The following is a 16,935-nucleotide window of genomic DNA, read 5'->3' on the forward strand; positions in this document are numbered from 1 at the left end:
CAATATCCAGGAAATAACCAAAAAATGACCAAAAAAAATAAAAATAAGAAACTTAGGCTAAGAGGCCTTTTATTCTTACTGAAACTGATCTGCCTTTCATCAACACAAATAGGAAAATGTCTGTAAAAGAGAAATTTTATATATATATATATATTCATACTGCATTTGTGGGGTACATAAAAAGGAGAAGCCACATTTCTCAAACCTGAGAACTACAAGATTTTTTTCTCTGTGACCTTCTAACTCCTAAACCTTCTAACTCCCTAAATTCAAACTAATCCACCAAAGCTGTGATTCAGGCTCGCGTTCCCACTGAAAACTTCATATGTGACCTTCAAATTGCTGCACAGGCAGTTGAAACTTGCTGTTCCTGATCCACTCATCTCAACTGAACATTAAATTTGATTATCCTACATGTACGTAAAAAGAACACAAAAAGCAAAACAAACAAATCTTATGTCATGTTGTCTGTACACTGATTTCCTCTGGAACTGAAAGTGACCTACATGCAAATCAGGTGAATGCTAGGAAACACACAAGGTAGGACTTACTGCAAAAAAAAAGTGAGGTCAAAGCGCAGTTCACCTACCATTTGACCTCAAAAGTTAATCCCAAAGAGCAATGTACATGTACTATGCCAGCACTTGATGTAATTTGCATATGAAGGGGCATGCTGGGTAATCATTGACAAAATCTTTTCTCGGTTGAAAGTATTTCACCTGAATGTTCACTTTTTTGTGTAAATCTCGTCTTTCGCCCTTTTCTGTCGTGAAGATGTAAAATTGAGGCCTCTGTAAGGCAGATGCGCTGACAAACCACACACTTTCTGCATTACTCCACATACATTTAGAAAACTCAAGACAGCACCGTTCGAGGAAATCCCCCTATTCTATTACGGAACACGTGTAATTCCTACAGGAAACAGTGAATGCAGGGCTTATGGTGACATGAGCTAAATTGATGACAACCAGTTCAGACTGAGAGAACATGATGTGTTTTGTGCTTATTTCTGCAAGGAGTGTGCTCCCAATGGACATTTCTGAAGAGGACCAGACCTCTGGGAACAATGACGCGTTCACTTAAGACTCAACAAGGTTAAGCCTGCTCCACCTGGCTGACATGGCGTCCTCCTATCAGCCAGGAAGGAATTCAGACCTTTGCTTTGCCAAGTCACCCATAAACTAGAACGGCAAAGCTGCCATGGCTCGCTGCTTGTTATGAATTGGAATTTCTTTCTTGTAACAACAGGAAAGAGACATCCAAGTTATATAAATATGGTTACTAAATCAACAAGTAAATACCAACAAAGCTTCATCAAACTTTTTTATACGATTGGTTGACATACCACTGCAATACAGATGTACAAGCTATTCTATCGACCTTAGCAATACAATTCATTGTACCCTAGGAGAAAAAAACCTAGTTAGTGCTGTGTGCAGACTGTGTGTTGAAAGGCACCTGTCATTTTAAGTAAATCAACAAAGACCACCACCAAGGGAGATACAGGTACAAAGGCTTCACAGCTCTTTACAAGAGAGAGGCATGTCTTTAGAATGTGGGTCCAGTACAGTCAGACTAGACCTGGATGATTATATAAGCAGTGCATTTGCAAGCTTGATGGATGGTGAATAATTAAAATTCCTCTTAAGTACCGGGTACATGTACAGTTCTGCACTTTGTATCCAACCCCCATCATCCTATCCATGTTCAAATCACCCCCTCTCCATCATCCTATCCATTTCCTACTCCACCCCTGCCCATCATTCCCTTCATTTCTTACTCTGGCTGTCCCATCATCCTACTAATCCAGCCCAACCATTACACCAACCTTATCCAGCATTTCATCCACTTTCTACATACCTGTACTTTGTCCCCATGATCCTCCTCCTACGGGTACCCCTCCCCCAACAAACATCCCATTCTGTCACATGGAGTCTCCCCCCATCCCTTAAATTTTCCTCACATACTGTACATGTACATTTGTATGTGTCTAAACACTGTCTATACATACATAAATGTATAAACATTACAGGAGTGCTCAGTACATATGTACTGTATGTACATGTACTACAGGGCAACTACACAATACGACTCAAAACTTTAACATTCAACTTTTATAATTTTGTCATTAAATTCATAAGTTTCTAAGCATTAATGCCACATGAGACTATTTAAATACTGATGGAATTCCAAGAAGAAGCAAACAAGCACTCAATGGCACATTTTAACGACTGCAAAGAAAAACTTGAACATTTGAGGATGGACGGGAGGGCTGACGGCCGGATGGATGGACGCCCCCCCCACGGACGGACAGAAGATGGAAATCGGTATTACATAGGCTCGCACTTGCTTTGCAGCTCGCAAAAAACAGGGTTCCCAGCATTTTGTGGGAACAAAACGCCCTGATTAAGTTAAAACTTCAAGGATCATCATTTTGGCTTTATAGTCTGATAGTGTACACTACAGGTGTTCATGTTACAGGTTATAAGGTTATAGGGGCACCCCAGCTACATTGATACAAAGAGAAAAGGGCATTTACTACAAGCACACTAAGCTATACTACAAAGCCACCATAACCATGCAATCATCTGTAGGATTCAGTGTTTGGTATGGGCACGAGGCGAGAAGAAAGTCTGACCAATGGATAAACAAATCCGCTGATTTTTCCCAGATTTGAGGGACTTTTCTCCAATTTCCTGACTTTTCCCTGACTGGAAAAAGGGAAAGTCATTTTTCAGGTTTTCCCTGATTTCAAGGTCGGCTGGGAACCCTGTAAAAACATGCACTGAACAGGTGTACTCTCACCAGTGAAAAGTCGTTCCCCTTCAGACTTGGGCACTATCCTCTGCAAAAGCATGCCGCGACTTTTTGTGCACATTCTGATGAAAAATTTGTGGCACCTAGTCAGCACCATTACACACACAAACCACCGTGCACACTCAATGGTTTAAACATTGCAGGTTGAGAAGAATTCAATGAAAATCCCTCCTCATTGAGAAGTTGTCAGAGCAACTTCACCAACAAAAAAGAAGTCTCTATTTTTCAACTGTCTCAGCCCATTCCCTCATCTCCATCTGCTGTCAGTGTCCAGTTTGCATATTTATGTCAAGTACCTCAATCTGGCTGGTTCTGTACCTTTTGCAAATATTTTCAAAGTCTACCAGGACGCCCCCAAAAGAGCCAGTCATCACCACACCAAATAATCAGGAATTCAAATCTTACCCTCAGCCACCCGAATTTACCAAGCACTTTTAATGAACAATGAAAATTTGCTTAAATATAAAAGAAATATTGTTAGTTCTGATTATAATGACCAGAGAAAATCCTACTCGCGAAGGAACAATGGTCAACACTGAGGCAGTGCAGTCCGTCTAGACTAGTTTGTGGGTACGAATCATGCATGTCTGCATGGGCGGCCATGTTGTTCGGCCACAGAGTACATGCATATGCAACATGTGTAACTCTGACATAGAAAATCTTGCTTCTTATTATCACAATAGAGGCAAGGATCTTTAGATAGAAAAAAGGCCATCAAAACAGAATATACCCAAGCACATAGTTCTGCGACTTGCAGAAATTTTCCTTAAATATATTGCTAGTTCCAATCATGATCAACAATGCTTGCAGATTCATGATGTTGCCGATGGCCATCATGTACTTTTTTTGCGACTTCCGTGCTGTGGAATATTTCCTGGCCTGTCTATCTGTTCAACCATACTGCATGTTGCATGAGATTTTTAAGCAAAGACGCACAAGAAAATCATGGACACCTTTCTCTCAGTGGGTGATTTGACTCCCATAGAGAGCTATCCAACAGGTGGGAAATGATCATTTATTTTTAGTTGAAATTTTGGTGTGTGTTGGAAGTGTCGCCCAACATTCTCAGTCAGAAAATGTCGCGAGGCAGGCTGCCAAATATGTGAACGGGATAGCACCAGGTGCATCTGAAAATTGCAATTGTGAACCAATGCTTTACCGACCATGCTGTGTGGACCCCCTCAATTTTATTACAGCGGCGTTGCACTGTATTGTGAACTTTGAACCCTACTTGATCTTTCTGCTTGCCAAACAAGTCTCCAATCACAAACATTTACCTGAAGTTTTTGCAGGAAAAGAAAAGAGGTATAGTGATTATTAAAATTTTCCAAGTCAAATGGACTTTCCAAAATCGCTCCCCCATTAACATGGTTTCCAATGAAAAAATAGCATTTGTTTTTGCCAAACAGGCTTACAATGAAAAGCTGATTACTTTCCCAGATGCTTCCTGGTTGCCGCAGCGATACCCTTGGCTGCAGTCTGCAGGTCGTCGTCTCCATAGTAACTGAAGGAAATTCGCAAACAGTTGCTGAAGTTGCCACAGGGCGAGGCTCTGCAAGGACAAACAGAGACAATCAAGAAAAGATGTGTGACTGCACGTTAATTTTCATTTTCTAACAAGTAAGATTCGATACTCAGACAGTGCACGCTCACAATGAGGCATATTGAAGGTCATTTCAAAGCATCAGTGTGGCTGAATGCCAACTTAACCCCTTGACGATGGAAATTTCTTCCCGAAAGCCTACTCCAAGAATTCCAGCCTTGCTTGGCCATGAAGGCCACCTGCCAAACCGCAAATTCTCGGTTTGTGGCCCTGCGTGCTCTGCACGCTTTGAATTACACGGTGAAAAGGCCGATTGTTTGGTGGCATGCGGCTCTACTCACCCTTCCACATTCCCCTTGCCTCTTTTCAAAGTGGGGACTATTGTAAAGCTGGTGATTATGATGCAAAATCGGTCTTTTCATTTCTGGGCTACGCACAAAGGCCAATCACCATATATACAAGAGCCAGGGTCTGCCTTCTTTCACCGTGTTCGCTCGAGCGTGGGCCGAGAATAATAGCTGAAAAGCGGGCTGAGGATCTCAATTTTTACAGCGGCTACAGCCGCCTCCCGGTGCGAAAGGGTTAATACATGCTATGAAAATGTGCTAAGTGGCGTGAGATCTGATGCTTTGTTCATGAATAACCTTGCCTTTTTGGAATACATGTACAAAGCTGGCTCACTGGTTCGTAAAAATGTCATGTGACATTTAGGACTTCCCATAAATCCTGTCTTCTTGTGCCGACTACTGATTCCAATGTCTACGTTCAGTTGTCAGTACTGTGGACACCAACTAATGTTCAGTGAGATCAATGGGTCTGCATTTCCTAGAGTCTGCGTTTCACATGATGCCATGGGTGATTTGTTTTGTAGCCTTGGCAGCTACTGAGGGATTCCCACAGAGACTGGGTGTCAGGATCCCTCTTTGGTAGGGGGGCGGGGACACATTGTTGTTTTAGGGGAGAACCAGTTTGGGAATTTCTCACCTGTTAAAATTCACGAAAGGGAGAAAGACAACAATGGCTTTTAAAATCAACTGCTCAAAGTCGACCCCATGACCCAAAACGATGTCTCTAGCCGACAAGTTTTCGACAGGCCCCAGTTCACCTTTGGGTGCGTAAACTTTGTGGATGCTCATCGTTGAGAATGTGGCAACGTGGGCTTCCGACAGGTTGATTAAAAAAAAAGGAAACAAAACCAAAAAAAACCCTACACTGGAAAGACTTACAAATTGCCAGGCAGGAAGGCAACCTTGTAGTCTTCCTTGGCGATCTTGAGGATCTCGGCAGCTTTTGCCCCCTCAGGAAGCTCCACCCAAATGAAGTAACCGCCCTGGGGTGAGGTAACAAATAGAGGATGGGGACAATTGACAGTCACGGAGAGGAACACTGACACACAAGCAGGGCCACACTCGCATTTTAGTTCTCAAAAGACTTTTCACAAAAGAAATGTTCTAGTTGCCGATTTGACTCATTTCATACCACTGTTGTGGCCTGTTAGGGGGCCGTACTGAAAACCCATTTCCACAGATTAATGGTACACGAGGCTCTATAAAAACATCTGAATAAACTGCCGTCATCCGATTGGCGGGATCATCGGTCATGCGTCACTGATTTATTTGGCATTAACAATGGCGTGACTATTAAATATAGCCTGTCAAATAATTTCTTGAATTACGGGTGTGTCGTGGACTCTTCATGCAGGCAAAGAACGCCGTATCACTCATGTGCGAGGGAGATACAGTCGTGGCTTGGAACGTGAAAACTTCATGCTGTGCTTTTACAACGAACTGATTGTGAATTGGTGACTTGTATGCAAAGCGGATCCATTCAGGCAACAAAAAAAAAGAATGATCCAGAATTGTGCCTTGGATAGAATCATTCCAATTTGTGGCAGATTGTATGTTCCATTCTGCCGGGTTTCTCCTCATGGAACACAGCATCAGAAGAGTCACCTCACAAGATTATTCTCAACACTGCACTCATAACCACTGACTATTCATGTACTCACCATGGGTTCTGCCACACGGCTTCCCTCTGGCAGCTCTGCCTGTAGCGTCTTCCATAAAGCTCGAGCAGATGCCTGTGGTGCGCGAAAACAAAAATCATCAAACCATATTGACCCATAAGAACTGGCAACACAGGGCTGGGTAGCTCAGTCGGTAGAGCACTGGTACGGTGTTCTGGCAGTTGCGGGTTCAAATCCCGCTCCAGTCAATCTCTGTGTTCATCTTTATAATTAGTGTGAGGCCAAAGAGGAATATGGTTTGATTCCTTTCGGAGGAAATAATTCCTGGACTTGCTTTGAAGAGAGAAATTTTACTCAGCAGTGTTTTTTTCTGGCTAAGAAAAATAAGCCATGAGCCAGTCACAAGCAATGTGGTATAGCATTTTGTCCGGTAACCTTTCATGCCCTACTTTCTTTGTGTTTATCAAATGGTTTCAACACTGTCTGCAAAAAATGAAGAATTTCACGCAACAACATTTTCTTGAAGATTTTCTCCAGCCTTGCCAGATACAACAGCTTATCATCAGACTTATTTAACTTGTCACCAGCTATTAAACGGACAGTGCTTCTAGAACTTTCAAAACTCACCGAGTAGGTCTTTCGCAAGTTGGCCACATGATTCTCAATCAGTCCCATCTCCAAAGCAGAGCCCATCAGGCCTGACGTGAAAGTGTTGAAGTTCCCTCCGCTCACCATGTAGGCACTGTGGATCGACAAACACAAGACAAAGTCAAGTCCAACAATGTTTCTGTATCTGACGCAGCTTATTTGGAGTGAACCCCAAATATCGTCAATTCTGTTTCACTCCACAACGCCTATGCAATTTAGATGCGGTCCTCTCGACAGGTTCCTGCAAGTAAGCACAAGTGTAAGTTTGTGTCATGTTAACTCTGAGACTGCCTCCGAAACTTGTGGCTAAAGCTTAGTTTAGACATGAGCCAAGAAGTGTGTGCACACAATATATCCCAAAAATACTGTCAAAAGTAGGCGAAGCATCTTCTATAGAGCACAGGCAGAGTGTGCCCCAACTTCCAAAGAACGACGAATCACTTATCTCTCATTCATTAAACCTACCCCCTCAAATATCCAACAGCCGTTTGTGTAAGTTATGCAAAGATTTAGGCAGTAACATGTTGGAAAGTTTCTCACCACTTCCTGAAGAAAGGATTAACTCTTCCTAGAAGATAGGGTAAACTCACCATATCCCAGAGTGAGGGTTAACTCACCTCCTCCTAGAAGATAGGGTAAACTCACCACATCCTGGAGTCCGGCTTAAGTCACCTCTTCCTAGAAGGTACAATTAACTCACCACATCCTGGAACAAGGATGAACTCACCTCTTCCTAGGACATACATTAACTCACCACACCCAGGAAGGAGGATTAACTCGCCTCTTCCTACAAGATAGGGTAAACTCACTACATCCTAGAGTGAGGGTTAACTCACGTCTTCCAAAGAGATAGGGTTAACTCACCACATCCTGGAATGAGGGTTAACTAAACTCCTCCCTGTCATTAGGATTAACTCACCGGTCAAAGCGAGTAAGGATTGACTCACCATTTTCTCATCATGTCCAAGAGGTGTGGGGCTGTCTCGAACCAGCCCAGGCGCAGGCCAGGCCCTGTGAACTTGGAGAAAGAGCCGCAGGAGATGACATTGCCCTTGTAGTCAGAGTCCTCTTTCCTGTCGTAGGAGACAAGGCGGGGAGGGGCCAGGCCAATCTCGTTGTTGCCGCTGTGCATCCAGGAGAGTACATTGTAGACGTCGTCGCAAACGACCAGGATGTCATACTTCCTGGCAAGCTCAACGACACGCCGACATTTCTCTGTTTATTTATAGGAAACCAAGCAAGTTTTTAAAGTGGCGCTGCTATTTGATCCAACAGCTTCACTATTTTTAGATTTAAGTAAACAGCTCACCAAGCGGCAAGGGTTGTAATTTCCCAAAGATTAAAAAGTCACCCACCGACATTAATTTTTTCACCATGGTTCTCTTGAACTGTTATCATCAACAGAACTTGCCTTGCCAACTTTGCAACTTTTTTATCTTACATCTTTCTTACATCCAACAAATGACGTCAGGAAAGCACGAAAATGAAATGAAAAAGAAACTAACAAAAATGTTGAAGAAATCAATGCAGAGACTTGACAAGTTATGCAAATGGAGTATGCGAAATAAATCTAGTGACCTTTTGTGTGAAAAAAAAATTGTAAAAGCATTTTTATCCAAGATGCATGTCACAAATTGACATTCAGAACAAGTGCTTGGCATTTTAAATGTCAACACATGTTGCGGTACTTGCATTTTGACATGTCGTTTTGGCCAACTGTACAGGAAAGTGCACTCCGTTAAATATTCCAAATTTCAAGACAAATGAGGGTAGTGTTACTGAAAAACATGGGGTTTCCTGCTCAAATTTCAAACCAAAAATTTGCTCAATGGAAATTTGTTTGAAGAGAACAGGCCAAGTGTCATAAACTGAAACAAGTTGCCAAAGAAAAGAAACTGGACGACAGCAAAAATTTGGGGTTTTTCTTCTTCCTGGGCTGACATCATAATCTGGGTCATGAACATGCAAATTTGCAAATCATTTAAAACCCAAAATCTTTAAAATATCCCTAAAAACAACAACATGAAAATAGGAAATAGGACTGCATGGAAAACAATGGCAGATTTTCAAGGATTCCATGTTGAAATTTATACTGCACAGACCCTTCCAATGGCTGGAGGATAATTGGATCACCTGGTGAGTAGCATATGGTGGTGGGATTGTGGAAGACAGTGATGGCGTAGAACATGGCACGAAACGGCCGAGTCGCAGTTATCTCCTGCTGGTCGTTGGCTGCAAATTCCTTGAATTTGGCCTCCAGGGCTTCCGTGTTGATGCCATCTTTTTCTAGGGGAACTGGAGGGAGCAATATTTGATTAGCTTAGTGTTACGGTTGACTTGCATAAAGTTTCATGTCTTGTCACTGAAACTGTTTCCATTGTCACAACTTGCATTGTCACTTTTGCTCCAGAGAATGCAGACAACAACACAGCACAAATCAGTCGCCCCAAAAATTGCTGGAAAGTTTCTTTTTTAAAACTTTTTTACCTAAAAGGCATGGATGGGAATTAAAGTGTGGTAAAAAAGTTTCGACTTAACATGTTTGAAACTGACAAGGGACCTACTTTCTGTAAACCCTCTCTGTCAGACTTTTTCCCAGGGAGTGGCATGCATATTGTGGTCGGGGGTAGGCACAGAGGTTGTGCATAGCAGCCATCTCTCATGTCAGGTCAGTGCTTTGGCACAACAGAGGAAGGAAACCCATGGGCTGACCTTTTGTGCAAATTCCTTCATAACAAAGGCACCGACATGAAGGATGACTGCCTTGCAGAATTTGTTATTGCACTTGACTGCACTACTACATGGACATGTACTTCCATGCGATGTACCAAATACGCAAATATATTGGTTTTAATGAGAAATGGAATGAAGGGGCTTACTGACAGAATGGTCATAATTAAAAGGGAAAATCAATTTTGATGATAATTACTGGATTTCTAAAATACGCTACAACAAAGCGCAAGTATGGCAGTAATGGGGGGCAGCTTTTCATTTTTTTCCTTTTTCATCTGGTCAGAGTATCGAAAACGGAAACAAAGTTTGAAGAGACAACGTACTTGGCTGAACATTCGGTCTGATTCAAGGTCGTCACGTCAGTAGAACTCCGCACCCAAAACACTGCAAGGGTCACACGCATGCCGCCCCAGCACGCAACACTGCCACAGAGCGCACGCTCAGCAAGCTAGCGCATGCGCAATGCCAAACTCAGTGACCTTTCGGCTTGACATGACAAGGTGGATCGAGCGTAAGTGGGAACGTGACTTGCGGTTTCGTTGCAGTAAGATAACAATCACACCAAAATGCCGGATCAAGCTCCACCTTTTCCAAATTCAAGTGGGAACGCGCTGCAGATTTCCAGTGCCTTTTCTTTTCAACATTTCAACACATTCCCCAGCTTGATATCGTTTGAAGCTCCTCACACTGGCAATCCGTAATAAAAAAAGTGGGGGTTGCCCGCCGCTGCTTTTGAGCACTGAAACATAAAATTATAGAGAGCTTTCTTGACTTTGCTATGGTCTTTTTTCATGATTCAAAGTTTGCAGAATGGGAACATGAAACACAAAACCCGATCTAAGTAGTTTCATTACAATTCCAACTCTTATTTCTTGAAGACGATCACTGGTTATAATTTACTCAGAAAGATAAGAACTAAAATCAGCAAAGGATTAAACCACTAACCTTTAACCCTAACCTCCTAGGGACCATTGAAATGCTGCATAACCTTGTTGGGTTCAGCATGGTTAGGGTTGAGCTTGTTGACACAAGATAAACAGTGCAAACCAATGAAAAATCTAAAAGGTAGTGCTTTCCCAGGTTGGAGCCCCCTACCTCTGAAACCCTCTAGTGGAGGGGAGACAGCATGGTATAGAGGACAGTGTGATATGGAATTTGGTCTCCTGTGAAATCTGGTCCAAGGCTTTGCAGGTGCACACTTCTTCAAGTTTTCCCTGTTCTTCACACTGAGATGTGTGGCATGAGATTTTGACCCGCACCAACTTGACCATGGATGCCATGTGCAACAAGACTTGGCCTACAAGCAGCCGGATTGGGGCCTTCGCACATTTCTCAAGCAACACTTGCTTGCTTAAGCACGACAAGGTGCAACACAAAGGCAAAAATCACCAATTCGTTTGAAATAACCTCGGACTTGACTACATTCTACTGCTCACGGTTAATCAATTTGCTGCTCTTGAGTGCTTTGCCCCTCCCCCCTTTGAAAAAACTGGCAACGCCCATGTATGGGGGTGATTGAGATTGAGTGTTTTCACTGTAACAAGATCAATAAAAATGTTTCTGCAGGCAACTGGGTCAGGAGAGATGCTTATTTTAATCGACTTCTCTTGAACAAACACATTTCTGCCAATGAAATGAGGAAAATTTGAGATGAAAGATGCTTGTCACGATTACAATTCGGTTGTAACTGAACTTGTCTCAACTGAGCTAGCATCTACTGAGGGTTGATGTCCCACTCACCGGCTACGCTCTTGATGCCGTAATCCTTGAACGCATTCAAGTTGATGAAGTACGTGGGGTCCTCCACAAAGACGGTGTCCCCAGCATTGAAGAAGAACGTCAGGAGGAAAGCCATGGCCTGCGTCGCTCCCCCGCTCAACATGAGGTCCTGACTGGAGGTCAAAGAGCCAGCAAAGACATAGACAAGTTAAAATGCACTCAAGAATTCTTGCAGGAGTCCAGTAATCCTCAGGGAAAGGAAAGAAGGAAGGCTCATGGAATTATGGGGAACCAAAGTGTGGAATGTCTGGAGCCTCTCTCTTGACAACTGCTTCTACAGTGTGATGTTAACATGCAGCCAGAAAATTCTCCACCACCATTCAGGATTCTTCAAAATGGACAGGTATCTGTGGGACAGTAGCATGAATGGGAACATGTTTCATTTTACGTGAAATTCTGTGGAGTTTATTTCTAAGATCCAAGCGACTCACACAGATTTCTGCCACCCCCCCCAAAAAATTAGTTTGTTTGCCTTAGAACACAGTGTAGGTAAGCAGGAATTTCTTTTTTTGGGGGGGGGGCTTTATACTAATTCAACAGGCAGCTAAGAGTTAACTGGTTATAAGTAACAACAACAGGGGAGGTCAGGTGGCATTTGCTTCAACTTCAAATGAATTAAACAACACTTTAAAGGGCACCAGCTGTATGCATTAATAAGACTTTCAAGTCCTTAAAAGAATTGTGACATATTCAACCTAAAATAGGCATATTTTCTTCTTTTCACAAAGTAATTTCACCTTTTGGTTTTCGGGTTAGCTTACGCAGCTTTAAATGCAAGTTCAAAACCTAGCACTGGGGTAAAAGCTTCTTTATACACAAAAACATTAGAAAAAGAGACCAGGAGATCGATCTCCATTTTGAAAAAGATGTGATACCCAAGTATACACGTACAAAATGACAAACTGTGATATGATGTGATAACAAATGAGATTAATAAAAAAAGTTCCTAAATGTTGCCTCCTCCATTTTTGAACACCCAGATTAGAAACGATACAATTCTTTACTGGGCCCAAACTTATAGGTTGTCGTTTTCCGGAAACAAAATTAGGCAAGTCAGCCACTCACACATCGACAGGACTACCATAACCCTTGCTCAAGAACTTGGCCAGCTCCAAACGGCACAGTGGATCTCCCCCAGTGTTGCCATACTGCAAGAGATCTCCGTCTCCGAGTGCTTCTTCCGCCTAAAGGAAGCGGGGGAAAATACTGCATAAATAGAAACTACCTCTGCTATCCATCTTTCTCAGATGGGCAGTCCTCACCCTCAGGACATTTCAAGTTCTTTGCTTCTTCAATTATTGTTTACTAATACAAAGCCTGTTTATTGGTCCAACTTTACCAGTCCTTTGCAGACTGAGTAGTCTTTGTTCCGGACACTGGAAATTTTCTTTTATCAGTTTGCAGAGGACATAGAATATGTAAAATTATTGCCGTTTTGGACAGTTGGGGACAGTTGAGTTCTCTCGTATTACAACATGAGAGGTGTCCCCACGGTAAAAATTACCCTACTCTCTATGATGTAACTGTGGACTGGGGGGCATGAGCCTGGATGTCTCTGGCACCAGGTGCTTCCCACATTCAAAATGGAAAAAAAAATCAAACCGGCAGCTCATTTGCTTTCATTTTCCTCTTGAATTTAAGGTGTGCACCCAGTAGGTACCCCCTTGCCAAAGTTTCACTCCAAGTTGCACCCCTGCCGTGCCCTACAGGGCTCATTGGCACAATAGCAGAATATCCTACCACCCGTCACACTCGACAGCTGGCACATAATAGTGCTCTGTGTGTGTGTGAGTTTGTTTCTGCATTCAATTGGGGACCCTGAACATTTGAGGAAAATAAGGTCCCCGATTGACAGAGGGTCCCCGATTGACAACTGTGTACAAAACATATGGGTGGTCTCCTAAAAAAGGTAGAGTACAAACAAAAGAGGAACAATAGGGGGTCCCCAGTTGCAGGCAAATACACACTTGGACATGTGTGTGCACTGGTCTATCTTACTATTCATCATCATATTTACCGTGCCGGGGGTCACTTTGGATTTAGACTTGTTTTTCGATTTTTTCCGTTCAATTTTACATATAGATTAAGTTTGAGGATTTGTTTAAAGGCAAAACAGCGACTTCTTACTTCCCTCCCTGATTCCATCCCACTATCTATCCCCAGCCATATCTGCAGCATCTCCACTCCCGAAGAGCTTGGAAAGAATGTTCCATCCTGATTCCACTTCAGTGGTCATGCTCAACGGAAGTCAAGAAAATTTTGAAAAGTATTTCCTGACAGAAATTGGAAATTTTTCCTAGTCTCACATTCATGTTGTTTTCAACATTTCTGCAATGACTGACCTTTATTGAGATGATAAATGATGAAACAAGTGGAGGCAAAATGCCAAATTATTTCCAGGGGCTAGGCCGCTACTTTGAAGTAGTCTTAAGACGTCTCATTTTGACATCCTTTGACAGTAGACAATGCATGCAAAGATGTAGGGCCTCGTTCCTTCAAATGTGCAGCCATTCATTTCTAAATTTTAGACTTGGCAGAGGGTGATTTTCGAGTGGCAGGGTATTCTGAAATTCTTGCAGTTGGCATGACGTTATTAATGGCTTTTAAACATATCACAAAGGGGCAAAATAACCCTTAGTGCTACATCATACTACTATTACTAGGCCTATGAAGAAATGCAATGGAGTTCCGTTCCCCTAAACAAGTTTACGGGGCAGGGTGGACATCCAGGACTCTCACAATTGGCAGGTACCGCACTGATGAAAACAGCGATCATGGCAACATATGCATGTACCATCCAGTCAGAGGATTGGGTTACAAAATCTTTTCTTTGATCAGTATGTATGCATGTGCTAATTGCAGTTTTTTTCACCAGCGCGGAGCGGTTCCTCCCATTTTTTTGTGAAACTCCCAGATGTCTGCGCTCAGTGCGCTGCCCCATTTTTTTTTTTTTGTTCAACAATGCTGTAATGAAAGAGCTCCATACATGGACAACACTAATTTTCCCTTAAAATGTTACATTAACAGCCATCAGGAAGTGATAACACATCCTACAATGTGTAATTTAGATAGCAAATTTCTCAAGCATTTAAGTACCCCCCAAGCTACGGCGTCCGACGACCGCCCACTCCCGGGGCGGAAGTCGGTCCCCACAGTTCTGCGGCCAGGGGATGGCATCTAGCCTAGTCCAACTTACATTACTTACATGACTTAGAAAACACTTTTCAGACAAGTCTCATATAAGTTTGTGAACGGGGCATCAAGTGTTTTCGTACATGAAACTCTTTCTGAAATGGATTACCATTCTCTTATGAGCGGCCTTGGACAGCAACTCTGCCACCCGCCGCAGCCGATCAGGCCCCGGGCCGCCGATGGTTAGCTGCTGGTTCAGCCCGCTGAACAACCCCCTGCACTTGAAGTCGTTCTCGGCGAAAGGTCCTGACTCCTGGATTTCCGTTCGCCTCTTTTTGATCGCGATGTAGTCTGCCATGGCTGAGCTTGACGTGCTTCTCAAACTTCTGGCACACAACAGTACTGGGAGGTTAACGGCGAAGGAAGGTACTGGAAGAATGGACGGTAGAGAGGCGAAACAATGTCGTCCGGGGCGAGTAAAAGTCGTCTGTGCGCGCTGTGATAAGCACAGTCCTCTCTGAATATATCGAGCCATGTTATGTTACACGCATCAGGTTATTGTTAGCGCTACACGTCACGTGCGACGTGCACATATCGCCAGACCATTTTTTTTTACAGCGCCCCCAGCTAGCTAGGAGCGTGAATGTGTCGCCGGAAATGCAGAAACCTTATCAAAGAAGAGATATCCGTTATTGAGAAACTCATCAAGGAAGGAATTTGTAAACTCAGAGAGGAATATGTCCTCTTAGTCCTCCACGACAAAATTACTTTGAAATACAGAAATGTGTTTTTCCCCGAGTCTACTAAAAGTTGAATACATGTAGCTCAATACATTGATTCTCGAATTTTCAGCTCGTCGGTTTGAGCTGGCTCTTATTTTTGCCTTTTTGTGAAAAGCTGGAAATGCCACTGAGATCAATGGTATTCCCCAAAATAAATGGCACCATGAAGGCACAATATATTAAACCTGTTAATTATTTTCCTGTTCTATTCAAGCGATCAACCCAGTTCACGTAGAAGCCCTTCAACTTCATGAATAAACGTGGGCAGTGAATCCAAGAAAAGAAGTTAACAAGGAAAAGTATAATAACATGTCATGTAAAAATAAGCTTTGGGAGAGTTGGTGACCAGATTAAGGGAGCGGAAAAAAACTCTGGTCAGTGTGGGGCTCGAACCCACGACCCTCGCGTTATTAGCACGATGCTCTGCCGACTGAGCTAACCGACCGGTTATATTGATAGGCGATATTATTGTATATTCACTGTAAATAAGTGATCTGTAACACTTGATAACCGAATGAAGGCGTTTTTACGGGCAAGAAGGTGAATTTTACACGGATCTGGATCTCAATCAGTGGATCAACAATGGGTCACTAATCGTGATCCAGATTCGTGTGAAACAAACACGGATGAAATTCAGACAAAATATAATATATAAAAAGATAGTGTTCTGAACTGTGTGCCCCGCAACCTCGTTTCCATAGGTACGAACTTGGCACTGCCACGCAGCCTGGAGTCGAGGTTGATCACCCTGTTGCACGTCCGAATCCTTGGCTACGGCCCCCCTGATTTTACACTGTTTTTAAATGGGGCTTGAATTAGTGGACTGTACCCTACCCCGGTAGTGGCCGCGGCTAGTGGTTCGCACAGGGCGCGCCGGCCGGATGGCCGGGCTGCTCAGCTCAGTGCTGGTGCGCCGACTAGCTGCGCGTGCGCATCAAGGTACGTAGCAGCAATCAATCTTCCTTTTTGATTACAAACCTGTAAAATGCACCTTTGTGCCTAAGTTAACCTTATTTTCAACTTTGGTTTCTCATTATTTCAAACGGTATTTTAATACCTTTTGGTTTTTAAAAAATTACATTTCCATATTCATGAGCAAAACTGCACGTCATATCATCAGGAAGTTACATTAGTTTTTACACAAAAAAGTCCAGCATTTTTGTAGATTTTCCTTGACTAAGTTTTCTCTTCTTCATTCTTGTTTATGAGCATAGCAGTAAGAAACCATCAATCCCTCTCTCAGAATTTTTTCAGATAGTAATGCACTTAACTATGTCTTCCGTAGACAACTTCCCAGCACTAGCGCCCTTAGTTGTACAGGAAAACATGGATAATTTTGATTGACAATGCATTTAACCAAAAAGGAGTGTGTAAGAGTTTTCATGTATTGCGAAGCAGAAAAATTGTGTCGAAGAAATTCAATGCAGCTGTACACTTTAAGGAAGCCCCGGATAAGGCCAAAGGCATTCGGAAGCACTAAATTCCGTGACATAAAATTTGTTTCTAATCATGCATAGTGCTGTCATAAAACCGAA

General features: G+C 42.9%; 1 protein-coding gene and 1 non-coding gene across 2 annotated transcripts; both read right to left on the reverse strand.

The window, feature by feature from the left end:
• Window positions 1–38: 38 nt before the first annotated feature.
• On the reverse strand, window positions 39–15,176 carry LOC110987676 (uncharacterized). The gene is made up of 9 exons (XM_022250619.2): window positions 14,788–15,176; window positions 12,552–12,670; window positions 11,448–11,599; window positions 9,108–9,269; window positions 7,922–8,189; window positions 6,954–7,068; window positions 6,369–6,440; window positions 5,587–5,690; window positions 39–4,369 (listed from the first exon to the last, which is right to left on the reverse strand). Exons 1-9 carry the CDS (start codon window positions 15,151–15,153, stop codon window positions 4,246–4,248), a joined length of 1,482 nt encoding a protein of 493 aa, XP_022106311.2. The 5' UTR covers window positions 15,154–15,176; the 3' UTR covers window positions 39–4,245.
• Window positions 15,177–15,772: 596 nt separating this feature from the next.
• Window positions 15,773–15,845, reverse strand: Trnai-aau (transfer RNA isoleucine (anticodon AAU)). The gene has a single exon. It is a non-coding gene; the product is annotated as a tRNA-Ile (tRNA).
• Between the last annotated feature and the right edge of the window lie 1,090 nt (window positions 15,846–16,935).

Source organism: Acanthaster planci, linkage group LG11 (assembly GCF_054643075.1).
Source record: "Acanthaster planci isolate LZ-2023a linkage group LG11, COTS_SCS, whole genome shotgun sequence".
NCBI lineage: Eukaryota > Metazoa > Echinodermata > Asteroidea > Valvatida > Acanthasteridae > Acanthaster > Acanthaster planci.

Excerpts from the sequence above, each read along its gene's own strand:
- LOC110987676 (XM_022250619.2), bottom strand. The coding sequence starts at position 15,153 with ATGGCTCGATATATTCAGAGAGGACTGTGCTTATCACAGCGCGCACAG. Across the intron at positions 6,441-6,953 it reads ACTTGCGAAAGACCTACTCG|GCATCTGCTCGAGCTTTATG; the intron begins GTGAGTTTTGAA and ends CGCGCACCACAG. Across the intron at positions 5,691-6,368 it reads GCCGTGTGGCAGAACCCATG|GGCGGTTACTTCATTTGGGT; the intron begins GTGAGTACATGA and ends ACCTCACCCCAG.